Source organism: Copadichromis virginalis, linkage group LG23, assembly GCF_057382275.1.
Source record: "Copadichromis virginalis isolate Kocher_CV1m ecotype Utaka linkage group LG23, C_Virginalis_male_GT1.1, whole genome shotgun sequence".
Taxonomy (NCBI): domain Eukaryota; kingdom Metazoa; phylum Chordata; class Actinopteri; order Cichliformes; family Cichlidae; genus Copadichromis; species Copadichromis virginalis.
In genome coordinates this window covers 52,825,785-52,850,597 of record NC_140639.1, presented here as the reverse complement: position 1 = coordinate 52,850,597, position 24,813 = coordinate 52,825,785, and the positions used below count along the sequence as shown (strand labels likewise).

Below are 24,813 nucleotides of genomic sequence, written 5' to 3'. Positions count from 1 at the left end.
CCTCCCCTGCAGCTGCGCCCGGGGCCACGCCTCCGCCACAGACACCAAAGTGGCCAGACCCTGGGGCTCCATGCACTGCGTGAAGCACCATCTCTTGCAGGGCCCGCGGGACCACCAACTGCCACCTCATCTTGTCCGTAGCTGGTTCCTTCCAGCCCCTTTGCAGCACTCCATTGTACTGCCGCAGGGCATTAAACATGGACCAGAGTCCCTTTGTGGCCTGAGACAACATGGCTATTTCCTCCTGTTGGGGTTGTCGCTGTTCCTCAGTCCACCCAAGCACTGGTTTGATATCAGCATCATCCTCCTGTGGATGTCTCCACTCTGCTGCATCCACAGCAACCAGCCTCTGACTGGGTGGCTGTTCCTCTACCCCCATCACAGCACAATGTAAGTTGGGCACCAATTGGGCGCCTCCTGAGCTTCCTGTCTCTCACAGTAGTGGCATCTGTCTTGGGCACAGGGTCTGCGGGAGAGCGCATCTGCATTTCTGTGCTGGGCCCCAGGTCTGTGTACAACTTCAAAATTATAAGCATGCAGCTCCTCGATCCAGCGTGCTAGCTGCCCCTCTGGCTCCTTACAAGACATGAGCCACTGCAAGGCAGCATGTTCAGTTCTGACCATAAAGTGGAGGCCCCCGAGGTAGTACTTACAGTGGCGTGTGGCACATACCTCAGCAAGCAGCTCCTGCCTCGTGACACAAAAGCGGCGGTCAGCTTTGTTGAAGGCCGACTATGGTATGCAGCCACTTTCTCCCCGCCGGGTATCATCTAGGCTGGCACTGCACCAGATCTGACACTGCTGGCATCTGTGTCAAGGACAAAGGGCAGTGTGGGGTCAGGCGGAGAGAGCACTGGGGCCCCCACTAGGGCTTCCTGCAGTGAGGTGAAAGCTCCCTGAAAGCCCACTGTCCACTGGAAGGTAACACCCTGTTACAGCAGGTGGAACAGTGGCGTGCCTATGCAGAAGAAACCCCTTACAAAACCTCTGTAGTAGGATGCCAAGCACTGCACTGATTTGGGGTGGGCCAGTCTTCACAGCTTGGATCTTATCCTCCATGGTGCCAACGCCACCTGCCCCCAGTCCGTGGCGTGACCTCATGTCACATGAAGCAGCATTTCTTTTCTCTTTTTTTTTTTGCCTGTCCCGTTTGGCTCTTTTGCCATCAGAATTATTGTCTAAAGGCAAAGAAAGATGCCCAACGGATTTACTTTACCAAATCGACCAACCCAGGCTTGCCGTAATGGTCCATTTGATTCACCTTTTATTGTTTATTTTATTTTAACCTGCTAAATACGGGACAGACTTGACTGGGGAAAAGGAAGGGGAGAAAGAAAGAGGGAAAGAAAAACAGCGGGGAAGAGGAATGGTGCTAAAGGGCAAAAAAACAAAAGCCAACAATATAAGCAGATGAAAAATACATCTGTCAATCACCTGGATCACTTGTTTAGAAAGAAAAAAGAGAAAACAAGCAGAAAAAAAAGAGCAATATAATAAACAACATCATCGCGATGATCTATGGAAATATAACAGTAAATACTAAATATTAAACATTATTGTGCATCACGTAAGATCGACAGCGCACAGTGTGCTTTGAGGTAGGAGCCAAAAAGGGTGTAGTTTGTGGGTGTGATCACCCGTGTGTACACCTGTGAGCATGGACGCGCTTGTATTTAAAAGGTTCCTTCATGTAATAATCTGCTAGAGGGTGTGGGGGGGCCACAGCCCCGTCCTCCAGGGCATGAAGCAGGTATGGAGGAGATCAAAACTCCAGACATCCAGAGGCCCCCAGAACACAAGAGACCAAGGAAGACCAACAGAGGGGCAGCCGCGCCACTGTCCCAGAAAGAGAGTCCCAGATGAGGGCTCACTCAGCAGCCGCGGAGCAGACGCCAGGGGGAGTTGCAGTGACGCGCCCGTGAGCTCCGCCGGCAGCCAGCTGTGCCAGAGTGACACCACAGTCTCTGTGGTGAATTCCAATGAGTACCTTATCCATGAGTATCTCAAACGTGGCACGGGCATTGCAGAGGTCGAAAGGAAGAACTTTGCATTGATTACCAGCAGAGACTTATGGTAATTTAGTCCTTGGTCTGGCCTCTGGTGCGAGGGCGCTGCGTATTTCTAGGGAGGAGAACCATGAGGATCCCGCCACTTTGTCAAGCGTCTCATCTATACGTGGGAGAGGATATGGGTCCTTCTTTGTCACCTTATTTAAAGGCTGGAAATCTATGCATAACTGCCAGTCATCCTTCACTTCCTTTGGAACCATAATGACCAGGGATGCCCAGGGGCTGGTGGATGGTTCAATGAGTCCAGTAATGGCGTGGGCGTAGATTGAGGTGGCCGCCTCAACATCTGAATAACACACCCATCAGGGAACAAGAGCGTCCCCCCCTTTTTGTCAATAAGCAGTCCAGTGCCCTAAGGACATCCAGCCCCAGTATGCAGTCTTCCAGGTTTGCAACCCATGCCAAGCAGCAGACTGATTTCCTCCCCACACTCAGGGTGAGCACCGCTTCCCCTAGCATAGGGGCCCGCTCTCCCCTGACAGTTTGCAGCTTCACCATGGTAGGGAGGATGGTATCCCCCTTCCCACCACATCAGGTCTTAAAGCTGTCGCTTAAGACCCGGTATCCACCAGGGCTGAGTAGCACAGTCCATTCATGACTAATGGGGCATACCAGCAGCTCCCAACCCAAGTCCTGCCCAATAAAACAAACCGCTCCACTTGTCCATCCACAGCTCTGCAGGGGTGCTGTGCACCCCCGTGGTCCCCGAGCTGGGTTGTCCCTACATGTAAAGGAGGTCGGGACACAGGCCCATGGTCCCGGATTGTCCCGGTTAGGCGGACACCATGTCGTTTCCCTGATCCCTGCCGGCGTGGAAACAATCTCGGGCTAGGTCGCCCGACCGTCCACATCCCCAGCAGACCCTCGGCCCCCTTCTTGGTCTTTGTTCCCCACGCAGCGTGATAGCTCTCACCGACTGGGTCAATACCTCCACCCATGCGGGTTCAGTGGCGTCCGGTCCAGTCCCACTTGTAGCCCCCGTTTGCAGTGGCCCAGTGAGCTGAGTCAGGGGTTTAGCAGTCCCAGCACACAGTAACTCTCTCTCCCTGTAGCCAGCTCCAGGGCCTCCTGAAGGGACTTACGATAGGCTGACAGTGTCTGGATCTGCAGCTCATCTGGAAGCAGGGCCTGGAGGAAGTGGTCCCGAGCTAATTCGCCCTGGATGGCGGGGGGCATGTGGGCATAGGTGCGGTGGACCAGCCTCTCAATGTCATTAGCCAGATCCCTAATGTGCTCCCCCGGACAGCGGCGGCTGCACAGTTCGGAGTGGAGTAGGCTCGGGAGTAGCAGAGCAAGAACTGAACCACCTCTTCAGAGCCCTGACCAAAGCATCATAATTGTCCCTGCCCTCTGGACTCAAAAGCAGTAAGCTAGACAGGGCATTGCCAGTAAGGCACATAGCTAGCTGTAGGGACTTCTTCTAAAGCAGACCACCAACCAGCCCTGGCCAACAGTTCAAATTGCGCATGAATAGTTTCCCAGTCAGCCTTGCCATCATACCTGGGGGTGTTCATGGAAGCACAGAAAGTGTTTCTATACATCGACATGTCCCTCTCATCATCCCCATTGTCTCACCCAGTCTCTGTGCTCTGCAAACCTCTGGTTTCCAGCGGCATAGTGGTGTCCGTGAGCATCCACTGGGGGTTCCCGCTTAATCTTGGAGTATCCATTGGAAACATCCCGAAAAGTCCCAGGGCAATTGCCAGCATCTACAGCCGATTTGGTGGATCATCACGGTATTCCGGTTGCTGGATGTTTATGAAGAACAGTAACACAGGCTACTGTGGGCCATAGCCAACACCAAAACAATAGGGAAAATGCGCTCTCCTGAATCAAAACAAACTCTCAACACGCACTCCTTTCCCCCCCACACACAAACAACAAGACTCTCTAATACCCGCCCTCCCCCCCAAATACTCTAAGCCAACCACACACATGCTCTCCTCCTGACTCTTTGTCATAGGTACCTGATCTGACTGACAGGCCAAACGGCCTCTAGACTACTACACATTCAAGGACACTCAATAAATCAAATTGGTGCCAGTGTGGTTCAACTATGTCATAAGTGAGTGGCAATTCTGAAACACTGATAACACAATAGTCAAACTAACTTGTAACCCAGTCGGTTACAGTATATATATTTTTTATTCACTATTTTAATTGGGTTTTTACGTCTTTCTGTTTCGGTGATCATCCCCTGCTGCTCTTCCCATTTAGAAGGGTTTCTCTTCTAGCATACACCCGTGACATGTAGATGAAGTGGAATGAAGGTGGCCAAGGACTAGTCAGTGTCAGAGCCACTGTCCATGATGAGACAAACATCCATGAGTACATGAAGAAGATGGCCATACTGATAGATGTAGCTATAGTGAGTGACAGCAACATCAGGAAAAAAGAACATGAGAAGATCAAGAAGTACCAAGGACAGAGAGGAGCTCGAGAAGAAGTGGAGATTGAAGGTAACAATGGTCCCTGTGGTAATAAAGCACCCAGAGCAAGCGCGTGTTAGGGACAGATAGCAATTTACTTAACTTTGCGCTTTAAAATTTATTTAACAATGTCAGGGTAAACATTCAAATGCACTGTTGGGCAAGTTATTTTGAAAAAGTAATTAATTATAGTTACTAGTTACTTCTTCAAAAAAGTAACTGAGTTAGTAACTGAGTTACAAGATTAAAAGTAACTAATTACTTGAAAAGTAACTATTGCGTTACTATAAAAAAAATGTTGAACCCTCTGGGGTCCAGGGTATAATTGGCCATTTTTAATGACTTTTGATGTTTCCTCTACATTTTACCTTTAAAAACTATTTACTTTGCCTTGTTTGGTCTCATTCTTTTCAGCACAGCCTCACGTGTCTGAATTTACAGTCATGTTTTCATTTTGACAAACTGTATTAACACAATTGATCGAAAATCAGAACATAAAATCCGAGTAGAAAAAGTGATAGTTTTACTGTAACAACCACAAACATGTTTATTGAATCATATTTCATAACTTTAAATGCAAATATAAATTGTCAATTTTAAAATCTTATGCACAAGTTTTGCAAACAACAAAGTTATTTGCAGCCATTTACCTTTTACCCTTTTAAAATGACCATTTCAAACTGTTTACAGAACAATCAGCTGTTCTTCAATAAGATGCTACAAATTATTTGTGCCACTGCAAATATTTCTGTCCACTATAAAGGAAACATCACAGCCTGATACCTGCAGGTCTGACAGCAGCAGGTGTGTCGCCTCATTGTTCTGACACACAACACAACACTAGCCACAACACTACACACTAACTACACAAGACAGCACAGTAACTACACACTCCAAACACGCTAAACGTCACAAATCTCTCACATCTCAAAACTCGCTCTCTCTTTTTCTGCTGTCTCTCTCTTGCTCTCTCTCTCTCTCACCGTCACTCCTAAATCTTCCCCCTCTTCCTAAACAACCAAATGTCATGTTGCCATATAATTTTTTGATTGGTCAACATGGTGCATTTTTCCATCAACACAAAAGGGCTGTATTTTTTATTTATTTTTTTCGCTCATAAGCAGAGAGGTCTCGCTGCGCTGTCCTTAGACAGCCAACGTGGCGAAACTGTTGAGGAAAAAACGGCGCGTATATGTTTATCATATATCACTTTGGTTTTACTGGCCTATCAACACAATCTATAAACGGGTATATGTCACCTTGTTGCTTTGTCATCTTGAAGTGGTCATGTGATTGTCTTACCACGACTACTTTATTCTTCCTCAGTCAAACAGCAGCACTCATGCGATTGTTTTGCTCCCTTAGCTCCAGATGTTGTGCTAGAAAGTGATTGCTGTCTGCGGGAGCGTGCAGCTGCTTAAAGCTGTAGCGCCCAGAGTACTTACAGCTACTTCCGTGCAGCTGATATAAGCTGCGGTAAACTGAACACAGCTTCAACCGTCTGTTTGTTGAAAAATAGTAATGCGACCGCGCCGCATTTTCTTGTTAGTAACGGTAACGGCGTTGTAACGATAGGAATAGTAATTAGTTAGATTACTTGTTACTGAAAAAAGTAACACCATTAGTAACACCGTTACTTGTAACGCCATCCCATCACTGTTCAAATGTGGATATAATAAGAAACAGTAGTAAGTGTGTGGTATGTTCAGAAATAAAGGACATCTGCTGATCAAACAGTTACTCTGCGCAGTCAAATCTAACTGAGCACATTTCAGGCTACAGGCCAGGAGAAATTGTTTCAGCACCTGTTCTGGCAAAGGCAGCTTATTGCTTTAAACAACCAGCTACAGCCAAATAACAACAGGCATGCCAGAGTACTAATGGGCTCATGGTAAGGTGGCAATCACAAGCAGAATCATCAGCATCAGATACAAGTCTTATCTGTGCCCCCTTCCCCAACTGCAGCATAACATCACCTGGATGCTAGAGCTGAGCTGCTGCTCATTTTGCTATAGGCAAGAGTCAGAAGAACATGGAAAGGAGAGGTGGTGCTGACAACAATGCTTTCCTGTATTTTGGATAATTTGTGACATCCAGCAAGTCTTAATAACTCTGTTTCCTGCTCCTTTTTCAACACAACATGAGCAGCATCCCATAACAAGTTCATTTCCATATTGAAAGACCTTAGCAGACATTATTCCCTTTGCACCAGAAAAGGTGTCACCTCGTCTCTATACTCTCAGTCCTCATTTTTATTTAAAGAGAACAGAGGCATGAATGACATTTTTATATCAATGTAGTTCAAAGGCATGGGAAATATTGTACTGCAAGACGTTAGCTCCCTGCAAAGAGAAGACATCACATAACAGGGATACCGTAACATCTAACCCACACTGTGCAGTGAATATACAAATGCAGGCCATTTACCATTTATTTTACTGGACTATACAGTTGTTGGTGCTATGTTCTCAGATTATAACTGTTTTCTTTGTCTGTTTTCTGATGCCCTTCCGTGAGTTGCCACCTTATCATGTGGGAGGGATTTGTTTGTCTTGGGGATGCCAGGGTCTATGTTGTCAGGGAGGCTGACAAATTTGTCCCACTGCAAATTGGTCCTAGGTGAGGGGACAGACAAAGAGTGATTGAGAAAACCCCTATGAGTGTTACATTAACCCTTTAAGACCTACCATAGAACCAAGTCCGCCAGAGCTTATATTATATTTTTACATGCTGTAGTGCCATTTTTGGGAGCATTTCAAGTTGCTATACATCAATACAACCAGATTTTAATAATATGTATGCATTAAGTGCATAGTACTTACATAAATTGCAAAAAAGTGCAATAAACTACAAAAAAATTGAAAATCGTTTTTGCTTTTTTAACATATATTTCTAGTTAGAGAAATTTAAGAGGCTTATCCCTCAAAACTGTAAATACAAAAAAGTTGCAGAAAATAGTTTCCTACCACAGGAAATTTATTTTGAGTGTCTTCATAGTTTTATTTTTGAAATACACCAATTTTTATATACTGCAGAAAAAACGAAAATAAATATTATACTGCAAATTTGCAAAAAAACAGCATATGCATCAAAATAAACTATTTCCAGCAGTGCAATATGAGTCCTAAGCATCCCAGAAACGACACAGAAAGTCATAAAGTCAAAGATAACTTTTAAAAACACCAGTATAGGCTCATGAGGCTTTATGGTAAAAAAAAAAAAAAACTACATTTCCGCAAAAATGACATCAGTTCCGGTTTCGGGCAGGTAATGGCGGCAATGAAAAAGTTCGCGCTGACGTCTATTCCAACGTAGGAAGTGTTATGAACAGCTGATCGGATCGGCAAAGCGTGTTTCTGGAATATTATGTTTTTGTTCCTGCAAGCGCTTTTTGTGCAGTTTTTGCAAAGCTTTATGTGGAAGGAAACTGTGACCGAGGACAAGCTGATGGCATAAGATGTAAGTACAACTCCTCTGGTTTCATATGCAAAAAAAATTATTGCGCCAGCTTACGTGGTTGCAGAGCTACCGGGATTTAAAAATAGTTGCGCAAAACAGAGCGTGCTGCTCCGACCAGCTTTAAAGGGTTAAGAGAATAGTTCACCCTGAATGGGATAGGGCTAGTGGGGTCCCACCGTGGAGCCAGGCCTGGGGAGGTTGTCTGAGGGACAGTCCCTGGTGTCCGGACATTAGCATAGCATAGCATAGCATAGCATAGCATCTTTATTTATAAAGCACTTTACATCCAACAATGTTGACCAAAGTGCTACAAATATAAAACAGAGAGGAAACAGTTTAAATTACATATAAAATATCTTAAAATTAAAAATAATATGATTAATAAGAAACATATTAAGAGACATCAACAAGTCCTGCTGTGCTAAAAGCCAAGGTAAATAAATATGTTTTAAGACGTGATTTAAAAACAGATAAGGAAGGTGCCTGTCTAACATGTAAAGGCAACTCATTCCACAATTTTGGTGCTGCCACAGCAAACGCCCGATCCCCTCTGAGCTTACGATTAGTCCTGGGCACGCTCAGGAGGAGCTGGTCTGCCGACCTGAGGGACCGGGAAGGTATGTATGGATGAAGAAGCTCAGAGAGGTACACAGGGGCAGCATTGGACAAACATTTAAAAACAAATAAAAGCAGCTTAAAATGGATCCTAAAATGCACGGGCAGCCAATGAAGTGAATATAAAACTGGGTGATGTGCTCGTATCTACGAGTGCCAGTTAAAAGGCGTGCAGCAGCATTCTGGACTAACTGCAGTCGAAAAACAGAAGATCGACTCACCCCAAAATAAAGAGAATTACAGTAATCCAGCCGAACGGTTACAAAAGCGTTCAAGTATGAGATCAATTGGTCATATACAATTTTTTCTAAGACTTTAGATAAAAAGGGCAGCTTAGATATTGGTCTAAAGTTTTCAACAGCGTTTGTATCTAGCCCAGGTTTCTTAAGAAGTGGTTGCACAATTGCATCTTTGAAATTCTTTGGAACCACACCTGAAGTAAGGCTGCTATTTAAAATGGTTAAAATGGTTGGACCTATGGTAGAACAAACTTCTTTCAGAAAAAGGGGAGGGAAAGGATCATAAGGTGAGCCTACAGGCTTTAAATGATCCACCACCTCCTGTAGCTGAGCAAGAGTAACCGACTCAAACTGTTGAAAGACAGCTGAGCAAATTGGAAGATCAGAGGGGTCAGATGTGGGCAAAATAATCTGCGCCCTAGCCGAGGCTACCTTGTTTATAAAGAAGTGCAGAAACCTTTCACACATTTCAAGTGAAGGCTCAAAACTAAGAGCAGAGGGAGAGCTTAAAATAGTCTCAATTGACTTAAACAATATGTGTGGTTTCTGATAATTCACCATAATAATGTTTGCAAAGTGTTTCCGCTTTGCTTCTTTTATTGTAAGCTGATATAAGGCCCAGCACTCTCTTAAACTTTGTAAAGAGACCTGTAAGTTATGTTCTTTCCATCTCCGCTCAGCCCTACGACATTCACGCCTCGCAGCACGGGTTTCATCGTTCAACCAGGGTTCAAACTTTGTCTTAGGATGCTTAATTTTTAGAGGGGCAACAATATCCAAGACAGTCTGACAAGTGGTATGAAACCAAAAACCGAGTTCCTCTACGTATTGGAGTGTCTCAGGAATGGAGAACTGATTATAGTAGGTGGAGAACCGTGCTGCCGTGGAAGAATTTAACAAACGAGATGTCTTTGTAGGGACAAGCGCCCTGAATTCATTTCTAGATAAAGGGATGTCAAACAGAACCGGCATATGCTCAGAGAAAACAGGATCGGAGACTTTCAGATTAAAAACAGGCAATGAGTGGGCTAAAACCAGATCGAGAGTGTGGCCACACTGTTGCGTGGGTGCAGACACACATCGAACTAAATTAAAAGAATCAGTAAGATTCAAAAAGTCTTTAACCATGGGCTTATCTGGACAGCACACATGAATATTAAAATCCCCAACAATAAGAAAGGAGTCATATTTTATCGTAACTTCAGTTAGAAATGCAGCAAATTCCTTTATAAAGTCTTTACTGTATTTTGGGGCCCTGTATATTATTGTGCACAGTACAGGGGGAGAACAGGCTATTTCAAACAGTAACAGTTCAAAACTGGAAAAATAAAATTCCAATGAAACCTGCTTGCACTTGTAGCGATCTCTGAAGATAGTAGCTACTCCTCCACCTCGACCAGATCTGCGTGGGACATTAAAATAGCAGCAGTCCGAATGCAAAAGTTCTGCAAAGGCGCTGGAATCACCAGCAGTTATCCACGTCTCAGTTAAGCAGAGAAAGTCCAAGTAGTGTGACAAAAAATATTCCTTAAGGATAAAAGTCTTATTCGATACCGATCTGGCGTTTACCAGGCCAAATTTGGCCGGAGTTGAATAGTCACTAGACTTTGAAGCTCGCGCAATGTAACGCAGGTTTTGCATACTCACTCCGCGCCGCCGTGGACAGGGAGGCAGGGAGCGGCCGGGCGGGAACAGCCCAGAGCCAGCGAGCGGCACCAGACACGCATAGGACGGCCTACGAAGATGCCAGGGAAAAGGGGCGTGACAGGCAACGCCAGGGACAGCACAACCAAACGCCAGACAGGCCTTCAGTTTCACCAATCTCCCACTCCTTTTGCCGTGACGGCGGCCCCGCTTCCGCGGAGACGGCACAGGTACACGGAGCAGGTGAGTAGGAACCAACGACAGGAGTGGAGGAGGTATTTTGTGTGCATTTCCCAGTCTACACACCGGCGTATTGGGAGATAGTCTTGGCGATCGTAGACCAGCAGGGAGTCAACATCATAACAAAATAAAAACATTAAAACAGAGACGTGGAGGAACAGACGGCAAGCCATACCAACTGTGGCAAATGAAGATGGCAGTAGTTAAATCAATACTTAAAAAGCCATCATTTGACTCAGCTTTACTCAAAAACTCTCGCCCGAGGTAGTTTCATTATAAGGCATAACATGCATTTTCAATGCTATCCAGATGACACCCAACTTGAAGCCAGATAACACAATCAGTTAAACTGCATAAATGTCTGAACAACATAAAGACCTGGATGACCTCTAATTGTCTAAGTAACACTGTGAGGAACCTTGGAGTCATTTTTGACCAGGACATGTCCTTCAATGCACATATTAAACAAATATGTAGGACTGCTTTCTTCCATTTGTGCAACATCTCTAAAGTTAGAAATATCCTGTCTCAGAGTGACGCTGAAAAACTAGTTCATGCATTTATTACTTCCAGGCTGGACGACTGTAATTCATTATTGGGGGTCATATGATTGTTGGGTTTTCTCTGAATCTATTACTGTACGATCTACTGTACAATATAAAGCGCCTCGAGGTGACTGTTGTTGTGATTTGTGATATCCCTTGTCCAGTGTATCCACCATTCCTCCGCTGCACATGTCCAAACCATCTGAGCTGTAAAACACTTTTTCTTTAAACTGCTCAACTTGAACTTTCTCTCTTATATGCTCTTTTCAATTCCTGTCCACTCTGGTCACTTCCAATGAAAATTTTAACATCTTCAGCACTACCAGCCCCGGCTTGGGCTGCTGTCTTTTTGTCAGTGTCACATCTCCAATCCGTACATCATAGCAAATCACCACCATCTTGTAAATCTTCTCCTTTCACTCTTGCCACATCCAAACTGTGCCTCTGTTTCTGGCTGCCTGCCACCAACTGCTCCCTCTGTTGCTTGTCCTGTCTCTGTTTCACTTTTAGTGAATGATCTACAGGCTGTACATCACTGCAATTCATTATTGTTAGGACGTCCTGAAAACTCCCTGAAAACCTATCAGCTGTTTCAAAATGTTGCAGTAAGAGTGCTGACAGGAAGTAGAAAGAGAGAGCAGATTTCGTTCATACTGGCTTCTTGTCACTGGTTCTGTCATGATCCTGGGTCTCTGACGCAGCGTTTCGTGTTTTCTATTGTTGTGATATATTTTGGTATTTGGTTCTGTTCTTCCTCAGTTTAGTGTTTAGTCATTTCTGTCTGTGCTTTCCTTTGTGTAAAGTCCGTGTTCCTTAGTCTGTGTCTTTGCATGTGTGAGTTCCTGTTTTATTTTATAGGTCTGCGTCTCTCGTCAGCATTTCTGGTTTCGCCTCCCCTTGTCTCGTTATGTCCAATTACTGCCAGCCGTGTCTCCCTCCTGTTTCCCATCCCCTGATTGCCCTGTGTGTATTTAAGCCCTGTGTTTTCTCGTGTGCATTGTTGGGTCGTCTGCGTATCTCCCTCCGTCGGCTCAGGTTGTTTCTCCGTGTCTCCCTGCATCTCTGTTTCTGGTTTGTTTCTGTTATTTTTTCCAGTTTAGGGTTTTGCTTAGTTTTCATGCTCTCCCTCGCCATTTCTGTTTGTATCATCATCTTATGAATAAACTCACTTGCATCTGAGCTGCCTGCATAAAAGGGTCCTTTAATAATTTACACACGGCTTGCCCCGCAAACCGAATACAGAATTGTAAATCCTTCAACTCTCGAAGGTCTTGAATTGTCATGGCGTGCTGCGTGGTAGGCAGAGTGGGACCCATATCACAACAGATTTAAGGCTATGACTTAGAAAACTCAAAAGTACAGAAACTTAGAAAAGGAGAAACTGGAAATTAGGAATTTACTAGTGAAACACAGACAAGGATCAGGTGGAACCACAGCTGGAACTATTTACAGACTAAAGAAACAGAGGAAGCAAAACTGAACGCACAGCACACAGAATGAGAGACTCAAAATAAAACAGGAAGTAAGAAACAGAGAGACAGATTAAGACCCATGAAATGGACAGATGACACTAGAACTGGAAAGTAACCAGACTGAGAGACATGAATAATGGGGGAGGCAGTAAACACACATGAAGACAAGACTAACTACAAAGGAGACAAAAACACACTGGAATTCAGACAGGACCCACAAACTAGAAACAAAATTCAGAGGGTCTCAAACACTGGACAGAAATATTTCATAATTCCAACCAATAAAAAGCAAAACAACAAACAACCCTAGAACCACAGTCTAAACCCTGGAATATGAAATGATGCAGGATCAAAAGCCAAAACACAAATATTGCGTCCCAGACCTTGGAACATGACATGAATGATCAGGCCCCATCTTATTGTAAAGACCTCATAGTATCACCCCAATAGAACACTTGTGTACAGACTGTTGGTTTTGTTGTTGTTCCTAGAGTATTTAAAAGTAGAATGGGAGGCAGAGCCTTCAGTTTTCAGGCCCCTCTTCTGTGGAACCAGCTTCCAGTTTGGATTCAGGAGACAGACACTATCTCTACTTTCAAGATTAGGCTTCAAACTTTCCTTTTTCAAGGTTCAAGGTTCAAGGTTCTTTATTTGTCACATGCATAGTTATACAAGTATAACACACAGTGAAATGTAGCCTGACACGCTCCTCGACATGTGCAAAAAAAAATTGGGGGGGGGGGGGGGGTGTAGAGGAAGAACATTACATATAGTATATACATTGGGTGAATGTGCAGTAGTAGCAGCAAGCAGGTGAATTCTGTACATTAATATGAATAGACATCTGACTATTTTACAGGATAGACAATATAAACATATTTAAAATTAAAGGAATTGAAATGTACATTGTGCCTTGGTTTAGTGTCTGGAAGAGTCCTGACTCAGTCAATTATAGATGATGTGAGAGGGCGGGTGTGTGTGTTTAGGGGATGGCTTGGGGATAGAAGCTCCTCTTGAGTCTCTCTGTCCTTGCCCGGAAGATGCGGAACCTTCTACCAGATTGCAGAAGTTGGAACAGTTTGTTGCCAGGATGGGACGGGTCCTTCAGTATCTGCGCTGCTCTAGTCCGGCATCTCCTGGTGTAGGTGTCCTGAAGCGGGGGGAGAGCAATCCTGCAGCAGCGTTCTGCTGTACGGATCACTCTCTGGAGAGCTTTTTGGTCCTTCACACAGCTGTTCCCAAACCACGATGTCATGTTCTGTGTGAGGATGCTCTCCACAGCGCCTGTATAGAAAATCCTGAGGATCTTTGGAGAGACCCTGAACTTCCTCAGTTGTCGTAGGTGATACAGGCGCTGCCTAGCCTTTTTGGTCTGGACCTGAATGTGGGCAGCCCATGTCAGGTCTGAGGAGATGTGGACACCAAGATACTTGAAGGACTGCACCCTGTCCACTGGAGCTCCATTGATGATAATGGGCTTGTAGTCTCTGTGCTGACCCCTTCTGAAGTCCACCACCAGCTCCTTGGTCTTGCTGACGTTCAGCTGGAGGTGGTTGTCCTGGCACCACGATGCCAGATTCTTCACTTCATCCATGTAGGCCGCCTCATCGTTGTTGGAGATGGCACCCAACACCACTGTGTCGTCAGCAAACTTCACAATGGTGTTGGAGCCGTGGGTGGCCACACAGTCTGAAGTGTAGAGGGAGTAGAGCAGTGGCGAGAGGACACATCCCTGAGGTGCTCCTGTGTTGGTGGTGATGCTGTTGGAGAAGCACCTGCCCACCCTCACCACCTGAGTTCTGCCAGTGAGGAAGTCCAACACCCATGCACACAGACGGCTGTTAAGTCCCAGATCCCTCAGCTTTGTGAACAGTCTGCAGGGCACTATTGTGTTAAACGCTGAACTGTAATCAACAAACAGCATTCGCACATAGTTACCCTGTTTCTTGTCCACGTGGCTGAGAGTGGTGTGTAGGACGTGGGCGATGGCATCCTCTGTGGATCTGTTGGATCTGTAGGCGAACTGCAGCGGATCTGTGGTGTCTGGGATGGAGGAGGAGATGATGTTCTTCAGCAGCCTCTCAAACACCTTCATTACTACTGAGGTCAGTGCAACTGGCCGGTAATCGTTCAGGGATGAGGGTTTGCTATTCTTGGGCACAGGGATGATGGTGGATCTTTTGAAGCATGTGGGGACCACAGACTTCGCCAGGGACTCGTTGGGACTTTTGCTAAAGCATATAGTTAGGGCTGGACCAGGTGACCCTGAATCCTCCCTTAGTTATGCTGCAATAGACGTAGGCTGCTGGGGGATTCCCATGATGCACTGGGTGTTTCTGCTTCACTTCACTCACTTTTTTCCCACTCACTATGTGTTTATACACCTCTCTCCAATTAATTAATTGTTATCTGTTATGTCTTTGTCCCGTCTTCCTCACCTCACTCACCTCACCCCGCCAAGTGCTTCCTGAGCCTGGATCTGTCAGAGATTTCTTCCTCTTAAAAGGGATTTTTTTCTTCCCACTGTCACCAAAGAGCTTGCTCAGAGAGGGTCATCTGATTTTCGTTTTGTTTTTCTGTTTTTCTGTATTGTTGTAGGGTCAACAATACTGTGAAAACAACAAAAAGTGCCCTGAGGCAACTGTTGTAATTTGGTGCTATAGATATAAAACTGAATTAAATTGAATTGAAAGCTGTCAGTTTATGATCACCAAAGTCTCCTGAGTCTATAAGTGACTGTTTCTTGAATCTGGTCTGCGCCCTACTCCTCAGTACACTAGACTTGTAGTCAAGACCGCCTAAACCAAGACCAAGACAAAGTCGACACAAGACCACAACAGAGACCGAGACGAAAAAGTCTTTTTGCGATGCACTCGCACAGCCCTCCTCACCGCTGTCTACTGTCTCACTCACTTACAGAGAGGACAGACGCACGCTCCACTTGACTGTCTCTCACCCGTTTTTCACATAATGATATTATCCTATATCCTCATATGTGATTGGCCACAATATGAAGGGATTGGAGCGTAGCTGAGCCACTGTGTGAGAGCTGAGCAGCGAAAGGAGAATAAGTGAGGAGCGGCTCTCGCTCAATGGGAGTCGATTCTTCTGATTCACTACAAAGCGCTCTGTAAGCACGGCTCTCAGAGCTGATGCCTTTGTGCATGACACATTATCGAATGCTACGTTGTGTGTCTGTTTACTCCAAATCTCCTGACCACTATGTCGATCTGACGAGACAGCAAGACCAAAACAAGACCAAGACCAAGTAAAGGTGGTGTTCCAACTCTACAGTACACCTGGAGGACCCTGGGCTGTTTACTGGAAAAAATAATCCAGTAGCAGGAGGCGTTCAGGCATCTCAGTTAGGCTGAAAAAGCATGTGTGTCAGTCAATATCAGCCTATCTGTTTCATGTTGAGGAAGAGGGATCTGACTGGCCTTAACTCACCCACTGGTGCTCCCTTGTGTCCAGGTATGCTTTCCTCCAGTCCATCCCTATGGGCTTAGCTGCTGACTTCTGCATTCCTCCCAGGGGTAAGCCCCAGACAGGCCAGCAGTGAAGCATGGTGGCGTAATCCCCAGAAGTCTTCCCCTCTACCGTGGGAATCAATATGACAGTATGTGTGTCATGGTCCTGAGTCTGACAACTCAGTGTTTTGTTTCTTTATATTACTCTGTGTTCTTGTTTATTCTGTTATGTCTTTGGTTTGCCATTGGTTAGGGTTTTGTTTTGTGCCTGCCTGCTCCCACTTCTCTGTGTTCCCTCTGTCTGTCCATGGTGTCACTGTGTCTGCTTGTGAGTCTGTCTGTTTAGTGCAGTGTCTTGTCTGGTTCTCTGTGTCTGTTAGGTTCCTGTTTTATTCTGAAGGTCCTTGTCTTCTGTGAGTGTGTCCGGTTTACGTTTGCCCTGCCTCGTCAGCTGTGATTTCTCTCAGGTGTGTTCCCCTCCTGCCTCCCATCCCCTGATTACTGCTGTGTGTATTTAAACCCTGTGTGTTCTCTTGCCTGTTGCTGGTTATGCGTTATTTGGTGTTTTCCAGTCTGCGGTTTTCTCTTTGTCTTCCTGTGAATTCTCCCTGCAAGTTACCCTCACTCATGTTCAGGTTTTGTTGTTTAAGTTTTAGTTTTTCCAGTTTAGGTTTTACTCAGTTCGGTTTTCACCACCCTCGCCTTTGCTGTTTGTGCACGCTCCTTCAATAAAGCTTCCTCACCTCAGTTTTGCCACATCTTGGGTCCATACAGCTCGCCTCGCGAACCATGACAATATGTCCCTTACCGTCAAGTTAGCTTTCATAAGGATCCATAAAGTTTTATCCCAAGTGACTTTGTTCAGCTGCAATTTGGATTTGCTGCTTGTGATGGAGACCTGGCAGAAGGTGAGATCTTGTCACTCGCTGAACTTTGCTCAGCTGACTGTAACTTTCTTAGTACATAGTAGCAATATTTAAGAAAGACTAATGCCCGTCTGTCGAACACTGATCACATTACCAGTTTTGAACTGCAGTCAACTTCAGTGGGCATGGTCAATCCGCTTTTGATAGCTCGTTTCGGCACATTTTTAATCCTCTTTGATTTTAATATTCTCTTTTTGCTGTCCTGATAAACCCATGATAAATGAATGATTAAACTCTATGTACGAATGCACCTACTCAGAAGCCGGGCCATTCTTTAGACCAAGTGTCACCATCGAGTATTCAAGTGTATAATCTGAGCATGACTGATGGCTGTGTGTCAGACCACTTCCCTGTCATTTTTGATGCGCTGCTCCATCTTTTCCATACCAAACTGCTTTCTGCCTTTCTTGTCCACTGCGTGTTGCTTTGAATGGCTGATCCCAGGTGTTTGAACTCTTTCTGTGTCACTCTCTCTTTGGTGCATACTGGAGTTTGGTGATTGATTATTTTGAATAATTGTGTATGTTGCTGTTAGTGCTTTTTTTTTTGTGTGGTGTTGGTATTTTTTCGTGGACTGGAAGAGGGAATGCCATCCTCTGTCCATCCCTTTCTTTGAAGCTTGGATTACAGTTTCATCCGGACACTATAGATTCAGTAGAGGCTGTTCTGTAAGGTGTGAGAGATGTAGGACATGCTAATCCGTCCCACACTTCCAGAACGAACTGGGTCATGGTGGTATTTTTAAGAGAGAAGTGATCTGTGGCTAAACTAGAATAGAATAGCCCTTTATTGCCATTGTACATATACAAAGGAATTGTGGGTGCTCCACACCAACTCTGCAGGTATAAAACATAAATATCAGACAGCAGGAACAAAAACTAACAAACAAGAGAAAGACACACATTAGAAGAACTGGCTGCAAAGTCTTTGGAAGTAGTCTAATGGACATGATCTGAGTAGAGTGTGTGTATGAGTGGCCTGAGTGATGATGGCGAGTGGCTGAGCAGCGGTGGGGTGTTGTGGGGGTCGTATTTGTTAACAGTCTGAAGTCTGAGGCGCCGTCCGGAGGGCAGCGGGTCAAACAGGTGGTGAGTGGCTGACTTAGTGGTGTTTCCCTAAATAGCACTTTTCTGCAGGTCTCCCCACTTTCCCAGGGTTGGGGTGTTATGGTCACAGAGTCAGATTTTTCCTCGTTTATTCCCAATGAGGCACTGGAGTGGGAGCTGTAGCATTTTGGGAAGCTGGTGAGTGACTTTTGAACTGTGGGTCTGGGTTGTAGATGTAGATGAAAAATAGAAACATGTTCAGTCTTACAGGAGGCAGATTTTAAACTTTTTAAACTTCATTACAGACACTAGAAGTCTCCTTCAGAGTGAATCTCCAAAAGTTGATTCTGTTCATCTGGACGAAGCAGTTTCAGTGGGAGAAATGTTTCATCACTCATCCAAGTGACTTCTTCAGAAGAAGTCTGAAGAAGTCACTTGGATGAGTGATTCAAGCATGGACACAATGAAATGTTTTGAAGTGGGCTACTTATACCTCACAAGGCAGTCAAAAGGCCACCTGAGCCTGTGGCTGAGCCGGTGGAGGAGTCACCAGCAATATGATAAACACCTTTCCTGTTCCAGCCTCGGTCCATAGATTTAAGTTTTCTGACTCTTTCTTTACCAGTCTGTTTTACACACTGCAAAAAACGATTTTCAAGAAAGTAAAAAAAACCTTGTTTATGGACATTTTTTCTTATTTTTTGCCTAAAAAGAAAATATATTCTTAACAAGCAAGTTTTGGACAAGAAAATAAAGCTTATTCTAGGAAAATATGTCTAACTTTTCCTTAAAAGGATATTTCAGCTCATCTTGAGCTTTATTTACCAGTTACAAGGCATGACAATGGTTTGGTTGAATTTCCAGAATAAAAATAAGATTATTTTTCTCATTTCAAGAGTAAGGGCATTTAAACAGCTGCTCAGTTTAAGAAATGTATTTATTGACACTAAAGTTTAATATAATTGCTGTCAAGTTTGACACAATATGCAGTATATGAACAAAGGCAGGAACTAAAAGCACATGGTAAACATGAAATACAGGCCCATTTGAAAAACAGAAACAGCACAACTCATTCACTTTAGGCCATGTCAAACAGAATAATAGATCAGCATCAGTATATCTATACTATGGCAATGCTAAAATCGCATTCAACTGTCAGAATTTATAGGAAAACAACAACTTCATTTTAAAAATTGTCACAAAACTGTCCAAAACAATAACCTGAAAATACAGTTCATGCATGTAAAGCAGTGTACCTTTTATAAAACATATGTTGAGCTCACGTGTAGTCCAATTACATCACCCAGGTAATATTTCATGACCGCACATGTCATATCTTTGTGTGTGAAACTGTAATATGGAATGGAATCTCATATCATATCATTGTTGGCTGGCTTTCCACCACTGAATCAGTCCTGTATGCCCACATGTTACTCAGATTTCTGTTCACTGCTGATGAGGGTTCCCTCCTAGAACTGCAATTGAGATTGGTTGATTAATTGACTAGTTGCGGATAAGGAAATTAAATACAAGGTACACTGATAATTTCTAAAAAAATTTAATGTCAGAAATATACTGCATTTTATAATTTACTCTAAAATATGCATGTTTTCAAGCTGAGTTTAATAAATGGATATTCATTTAATGCTCATTGCTATTTGGCAGCTTAACTGTAGTTTAAAAGCCTTGAAAAATCCTCAAAAACCTAAAATGGGAAAGCTAAACTAAAGAACACAGGAAACATGGAAAATGTTGCAAAAACCTTACAACCTTGAACAAGGAACATAAGACATGAAAACATCAGGGAGGGAACACAGATGATAACACAGGAGAGAATACAGACGATCCGACAAAGAACACACTAAATATACACACACAAAAGGAAACGAGGAATTGGCAGACAGGCACGAAACACAGCTGACACTAATCAGATGAGAAGAGACCAGGAGGAAGCAAAACAGAATACACCGATGCAGGGCAGGGACTATCAAAGTAAAACAGGAATAAACACGAATATCGAACCAGGGACAATACACTGAAGACAAGGGAGGTACAGAGAACACCTAAACACTGGAAATAATTAACAAATAACTAGGAAACTAACTGACACAATGAATATTAATAAACACAAACAACCAAGGAGACTGCGGACCATGACAATTGGTTTATTTAAAACAAAAGTTTAAAAAAATACAAAATGTTGTTTTCTCTAGTAGAAGAAATTAAACACTATCAGAATATTCTTTATAAATAGATAGCATTGTTGTGGATTATAAGGAATAAGCATTAACATATCTACTGTTAAGCTGTAAAAACAAGTAGACATCTAACATGAATATTTTATATGATTATTTTCAAAGATATTAAAGTATATAGTCAGTCTCACCTTACAGATTTTTGTGTCCTAATCGATCCGCTGCATCGTCCATTGGCAAGGTGGTCGGAGTGTGTTCGAAGAATGTGATACCAAAATTAGCTGTAAACACGATATTCTTTGACACATCCATCTATGCCACAATCTTCACGGAAATCTGGACTATGGCTATGTGCAGAATTAATATGACTCAGTAGGGATTTGAGGGTCAGACCCACAAAAACGATGTAGATAACACAGCGCCAAATCATTTTGTTTTACTGGTCTGTGAACTACTTTTCCCATAAAGTCAAGATAACCAGGATTATTCCATTATGGGGTAGGAATGGCTATCCTAATTCAGTGCCTTATAACAGCTGTAGTAAGTAACAGCACCCACACGTCAGTATTTACAGAACATAATCTAACTAAATAGTCAAATATTTAAATATATATCATTTTATAGGTATAAAAGAGCGAACTAAACTATTTCCGTACACAACCCCATACTCCTGAGTTGGTACAGCCCACCTTCCCGCCTCTAGCTCCGTGCCTAAGCGGTTGGATTGCAGGATTTTGGGGTCTGGGTGTAGATGCGATACAGTTGGTACAGTGTGAAGAAATTAAGGCACGCTATGGAAAAACTGGACGAAATAACAATTGCCAACCTGAAAGGTATGTGACTGTTTTGTTTTTTCTATGTTTTGTGTTCTGGTATGTTGCATGTTAAGTCGCTAGCATGGCAGGCTATACCCGGTTGTTAGCTTAGCTTAGCTGTGCGGTTAGCTTAGTTGCATTAGCATTTTTAAATATGCTAGTGCAGAAAGTTATGAAAGAATTCATGTCCAGTTATTAGTTTCAGTGTCTGTGAATTTATTCAACAAGTGTGCAAAGTGCCATAAGTTAATGCCAGTTTTACAGAAATTGTGGGAGTTTCAAATTTCTATTAGTGAAGTTATTTCATTATATACTTTAGCCCAGGAAGCAAAAAAAAAAAGAAACATTTATATGTATACATGCATTTAATTGATGTATCACAAATATATTACTTTTACCAGTCAATAGGAGGAAGGTAATTTAGAACCTGTGGAGCAGTGAGGAGGGAGAATAATGGAATAGAGTCATGGTTTTAAATGGTAAATATTAAATTATGTTTCCTATGTATCCTGTCTGTTACCCAAGCAAAGCTGTCAGCTGGCTTGCACATGAGGATAATGCAATGTAGTGATAATTGGAAACTCCTATTGCAGAAGCAAATGTTGGAGAAGACCTGCTCTCATCACTTTCACGAGATGACATCAAAGATCTGTTTCCTGGTCCTGAACATTGCCTCAGGCGTCGGGCTCTATGGCTTGCAGTGCACAAATGTGAAGAAGTAAGTTCTGTCCTCTCGCTCTGTGACAAAACTGAGAACACACCAGCTTGTTTTATGCAGTTTCAAATAATTCCACCAATACTCACTTAACAGATAGACAGTAGAATCTTCTTTAGTTTTGATTTAAATCAAGTGGCCTACACATTTATTAAATATACATATTTTTTATTGTTCAACACTTTACTGATATTTTGTTGTACTATCTTTCATATTTAGAGACCTAAAGTTCTTGTGCAATTTTATGTGAAATTAGCCTGTGGATTTTAGAACAAGACTGCTGCTGAAAAAACGCTAACAACTACTGGAGATGGTGACTTCTTCAGAGAGGAACCCAGCACTTACCTCCATCCAAAAACTTTGGATGGAGGTAATGCTACAGTATCTTGATTTGTCTACATTTATGCTTTGCAGATTACATTATTTGCAATGTTTAATGGTGTTGCCCTGTCTTATTTTTCTTTTTTCAAACCAGTGGAACATGCAGCAGCTGTGTTCAGAGCCCTTCCCATGCTTTTCCCTTCCAGCACAGTACCACCTAAGAAGCTGGGCATCTGTAGTGAGGCTTTTTTCCATGTCCTAAAGGTAAGGCTGCAATATTCTATGTGTATATATTGTTGAATTTTGCAGTTACTCATGTTTTCATTTTATATATTTTACTGTGGAGTCAGTCAAATATTCTTAAAGTTCAGATCCCCATAACATGTTGATGTTAATAAAACCTACAAAAAAAGTTGATCTATTTTAAACTGTAATGCAACTCAAAAATTGTGTTTCTTACAGTCTTGTTCTAATACTCTTTTTTTCTGTCATGTAGACTTCAGAAGACCCTGAAGGCTACCTGCGTCAGCGACCCCTGGCTTGTCCAGTTCTGCTTGTCTCTGAAGGCAACTGCATGATAGCTGTTGGAACCACACCGGTGAGCACTTTTGACCGGAAGGATCTTAATGAGGGACTGCTCTATCTGATGGCATATTACTATGCCCTCCACCTCACATATCCATAGTGCATTTCCACGCTGCTGTCTGTCTTGCAAACTGAAATACTCAAAGACTCCATCCATGACCGAGATTCAACCCCCTCTTACAAGAAGGCGCTTGGTGAGTGGAAGTCATTCATTGAGTGAGTCTCCCAGATGACAGACTCCATCTGCCTTGTTTATCAGACTCAGTGTTAGTCAGTGAGGTTGTTTTTTTTCTATAGAAAAGTTGTTCAAATGTAAAACACATGTTTGTTTGTGTGGTCGTTAAACTTGTTCTTCTAAAATGTTATGTAATATAGGATTTGAAATAGTGATTGTTTTAAGCTTCAGCAAAATTTATTTTTGATACCAGCCATGAGTGTGTTATACTGTTATTATTCATTTTAAGAGTATCTGGAATATGCACTTCTTATATTGGCCATGTTACACAGTACCCTGCTGAAATGTATAATTTTAGGCATGATTCTCCTGGAACAGACCTCAGTGAGTTACTGACCCATTGCTGTGTCAATAAAAGCGCAAAATCTAAGAGTGCTTTTGCTGTCTTAATTTAAGATGAATTCCCTTATTTTTAGTAGCTTTTTGAAGAGATGGTGTCTTATTCTCAGGAATTTTTGCTGATTATTGTTCTCAGAGTCGAAACATAATTCTTATAGTTAGCTCAATCAAGAAAGAAACAATTCAGTTTTAAGAAAATTTGTCCTATAGTAAGGTGTTTTTTTTAATGTGAAAAATCTAAATTAAGGTGTAGAATCTTAAAGTAAGCAAATAATTCTTGAAAACAGCTTGTTCAAGAAAGCATAATACTCATTTTAGGTGCAGATTTTCTAAATATCAAAGTGTCTTTTACTTATAATAAGTCACATTTTCTTCAAATAAGCATACATTTTAGACAATTTTGTCTAGTTAAAAGGCATATGGCAGTTAGATTAATTTGCTAGTTTTAAGAATTCTAGTCAAGCAACTTTTGCTTACCCCATTGGCAGATTTTTTTGCTCAAAACAAGAAAAATTTGTCAGATTTAAGAATATTTGGCTTGTTTCAAGTATAGCTGTTTTTGCAGTGCAGGCATGGCAGGTATTAAGGTTTCACAAAAACCTGGGGTGACACACACCCTCTAAAAAATATTTTGTTGGCTCAACTTAAAAAATTAAGGCAACAATTTCCACTCAGCTTTTTAAGTTACAAATTTTGCATATTATTAAGTAAATTCAGCAAGTAATTTTTAGGTTCGGCTAACTCAACTTGTTTAACAAACCAACATGATTTACCTTTGACCTCCAAAAGCACAATTAAGTTTATGCAACCTAATATTAATTTACAATTTCTGGTAAAATTAAGTTGAGAAATTATATTAGTTGAGTTACACCAACTAACTTTTTTACATACACCCTACTCACCATTATCCATGCCAATTAGTTTAGGTTTCTATAGTAACTTTTCTAAAATCACACAAACCCATTTCACTTATTCCAATTGATTATTTTATTACAAAATATTTTCAAAGTAATACACTTCTGTGTCAATACAACATAAATGAAATGTTACAGCAGCCTTTTAATTATAAATGACTAAGCAAAAAAAAAGTACTTCATGTACATTAACATTAACTTAAATTGGTATCAACTTGTTCAACTTGTCACAGAATCAAGGAAATGACAAAACATTTTAATCCAAAGCTAAGGTTATATGTATTACAAACTACACTCATCTAGGACTGCATACAAAAACATAAGAGACATTACCTGTGGACTGGCTTTAAGCCCATCAAGTTCCAGAAATACCTTCTGGAATACCTCTAGAGTGTTCTTTACTTGTTTGGGGTAGCTCAGACTGAGAGCGTATATAAGCCCCATCATTAAGGCACACGCTCTGGGCACATCAAGGTCTTCCAGGACAGCTGTTCCTTCAATCACAATTTTAGCGACAGCTGGGAGAGACACTGCTGCTCG

General features: G+C 42.7%; 1 protein-coding gene and 1 long non-coding RNA gene across 4 annotated transcripts; one reads left to right on the top strand and one right to left on the bottom strand.

Moving 5' to 3' along the window:
- Positions 1 to 19,073: 19,073 nt before the first annotated feature.
- LOC146682259 (uncharacterized) lies at positions 19,074 to 21,019 on the bottom strand. The gene is made up of 2 exons (XR_014918168.1): positions 20,541 to 21,019; positions 19,074 to 19,629 (listed from the first exon to the last, which is right to left on the bottom strand). It is a non-coding gene; the product is annotated as an uncharacterized LOC146682259 (long non-coding RNA).
- A 21-nt stretch (positions 21,020 to 21,040) lies between these two features.
- On the top strand, positions 21,041 to 23,395 carry LOC146682258 (uncharacterized). Of its 3 annotated transcripts, XM_085449261.1 has the most exons (6): positions 21,041 to 21,182; positions 21,566 to 21,643; positions 21,758 to 21,882; positions 22,150 to 22,249; positions 22,355 to 22,464; positions 22,697 to 23,395. In XM_085449261.1, exons 2-6 carry the CDS (start codon positions 21,631 to 21,633, stop codon positions 22,883 to 22,885), a joined length of 537 nt encoding a protein of 178 aa, XP_085305387.1. In that variant the 5' UTR covers positions 21,041 to 21,182; positions 21,566 to 21,630; the 3' UTR covers positions 22,886 to 23,395. The 3 variants fall into 3 exon arrangements, 2 of the variants coding, with proteins under 2 accessions (XP_085305387.1, XP_085305386.1); XM_085449260.1 differs by lacking the exon at positions 21,566 to 21,643 and having other exon boundaries at positions 21,042 to 21,182; XR_014918167.1 differs by lacking the exons at positions 21,566 to 21,643; positions 22,150 to 22,249 and having other exon boundaries at positions 21,047 to 21,182.
- The last annotated feature ends 1,418 nt before the right edge of the window (positions 23,396 to 24,813 follow it).

Coding starts and splice junctions, on each gene's coding strand:
- LOC146682258 (XM_085449260.1), top strand. CDS start 21,101: ATGCGATACAGTTGGTACAGTGTGAAGAAATTAAGGCACGCTATGGAA. Junction 21,883..22,149: donor CAGTGCACAAATGTGAAGAA/GTAAGTTCTGTC, acceptor TGTGGATTTTAG/AACAAGACTGCTGCTGAAAA. Junction 22,250..22,354: donor TCCAAAAACTTTGGATGGAG/GTAATGCTACAG, acceptor TTTTCAAACCAG/TGGAACATGCAGCAGCTGTG.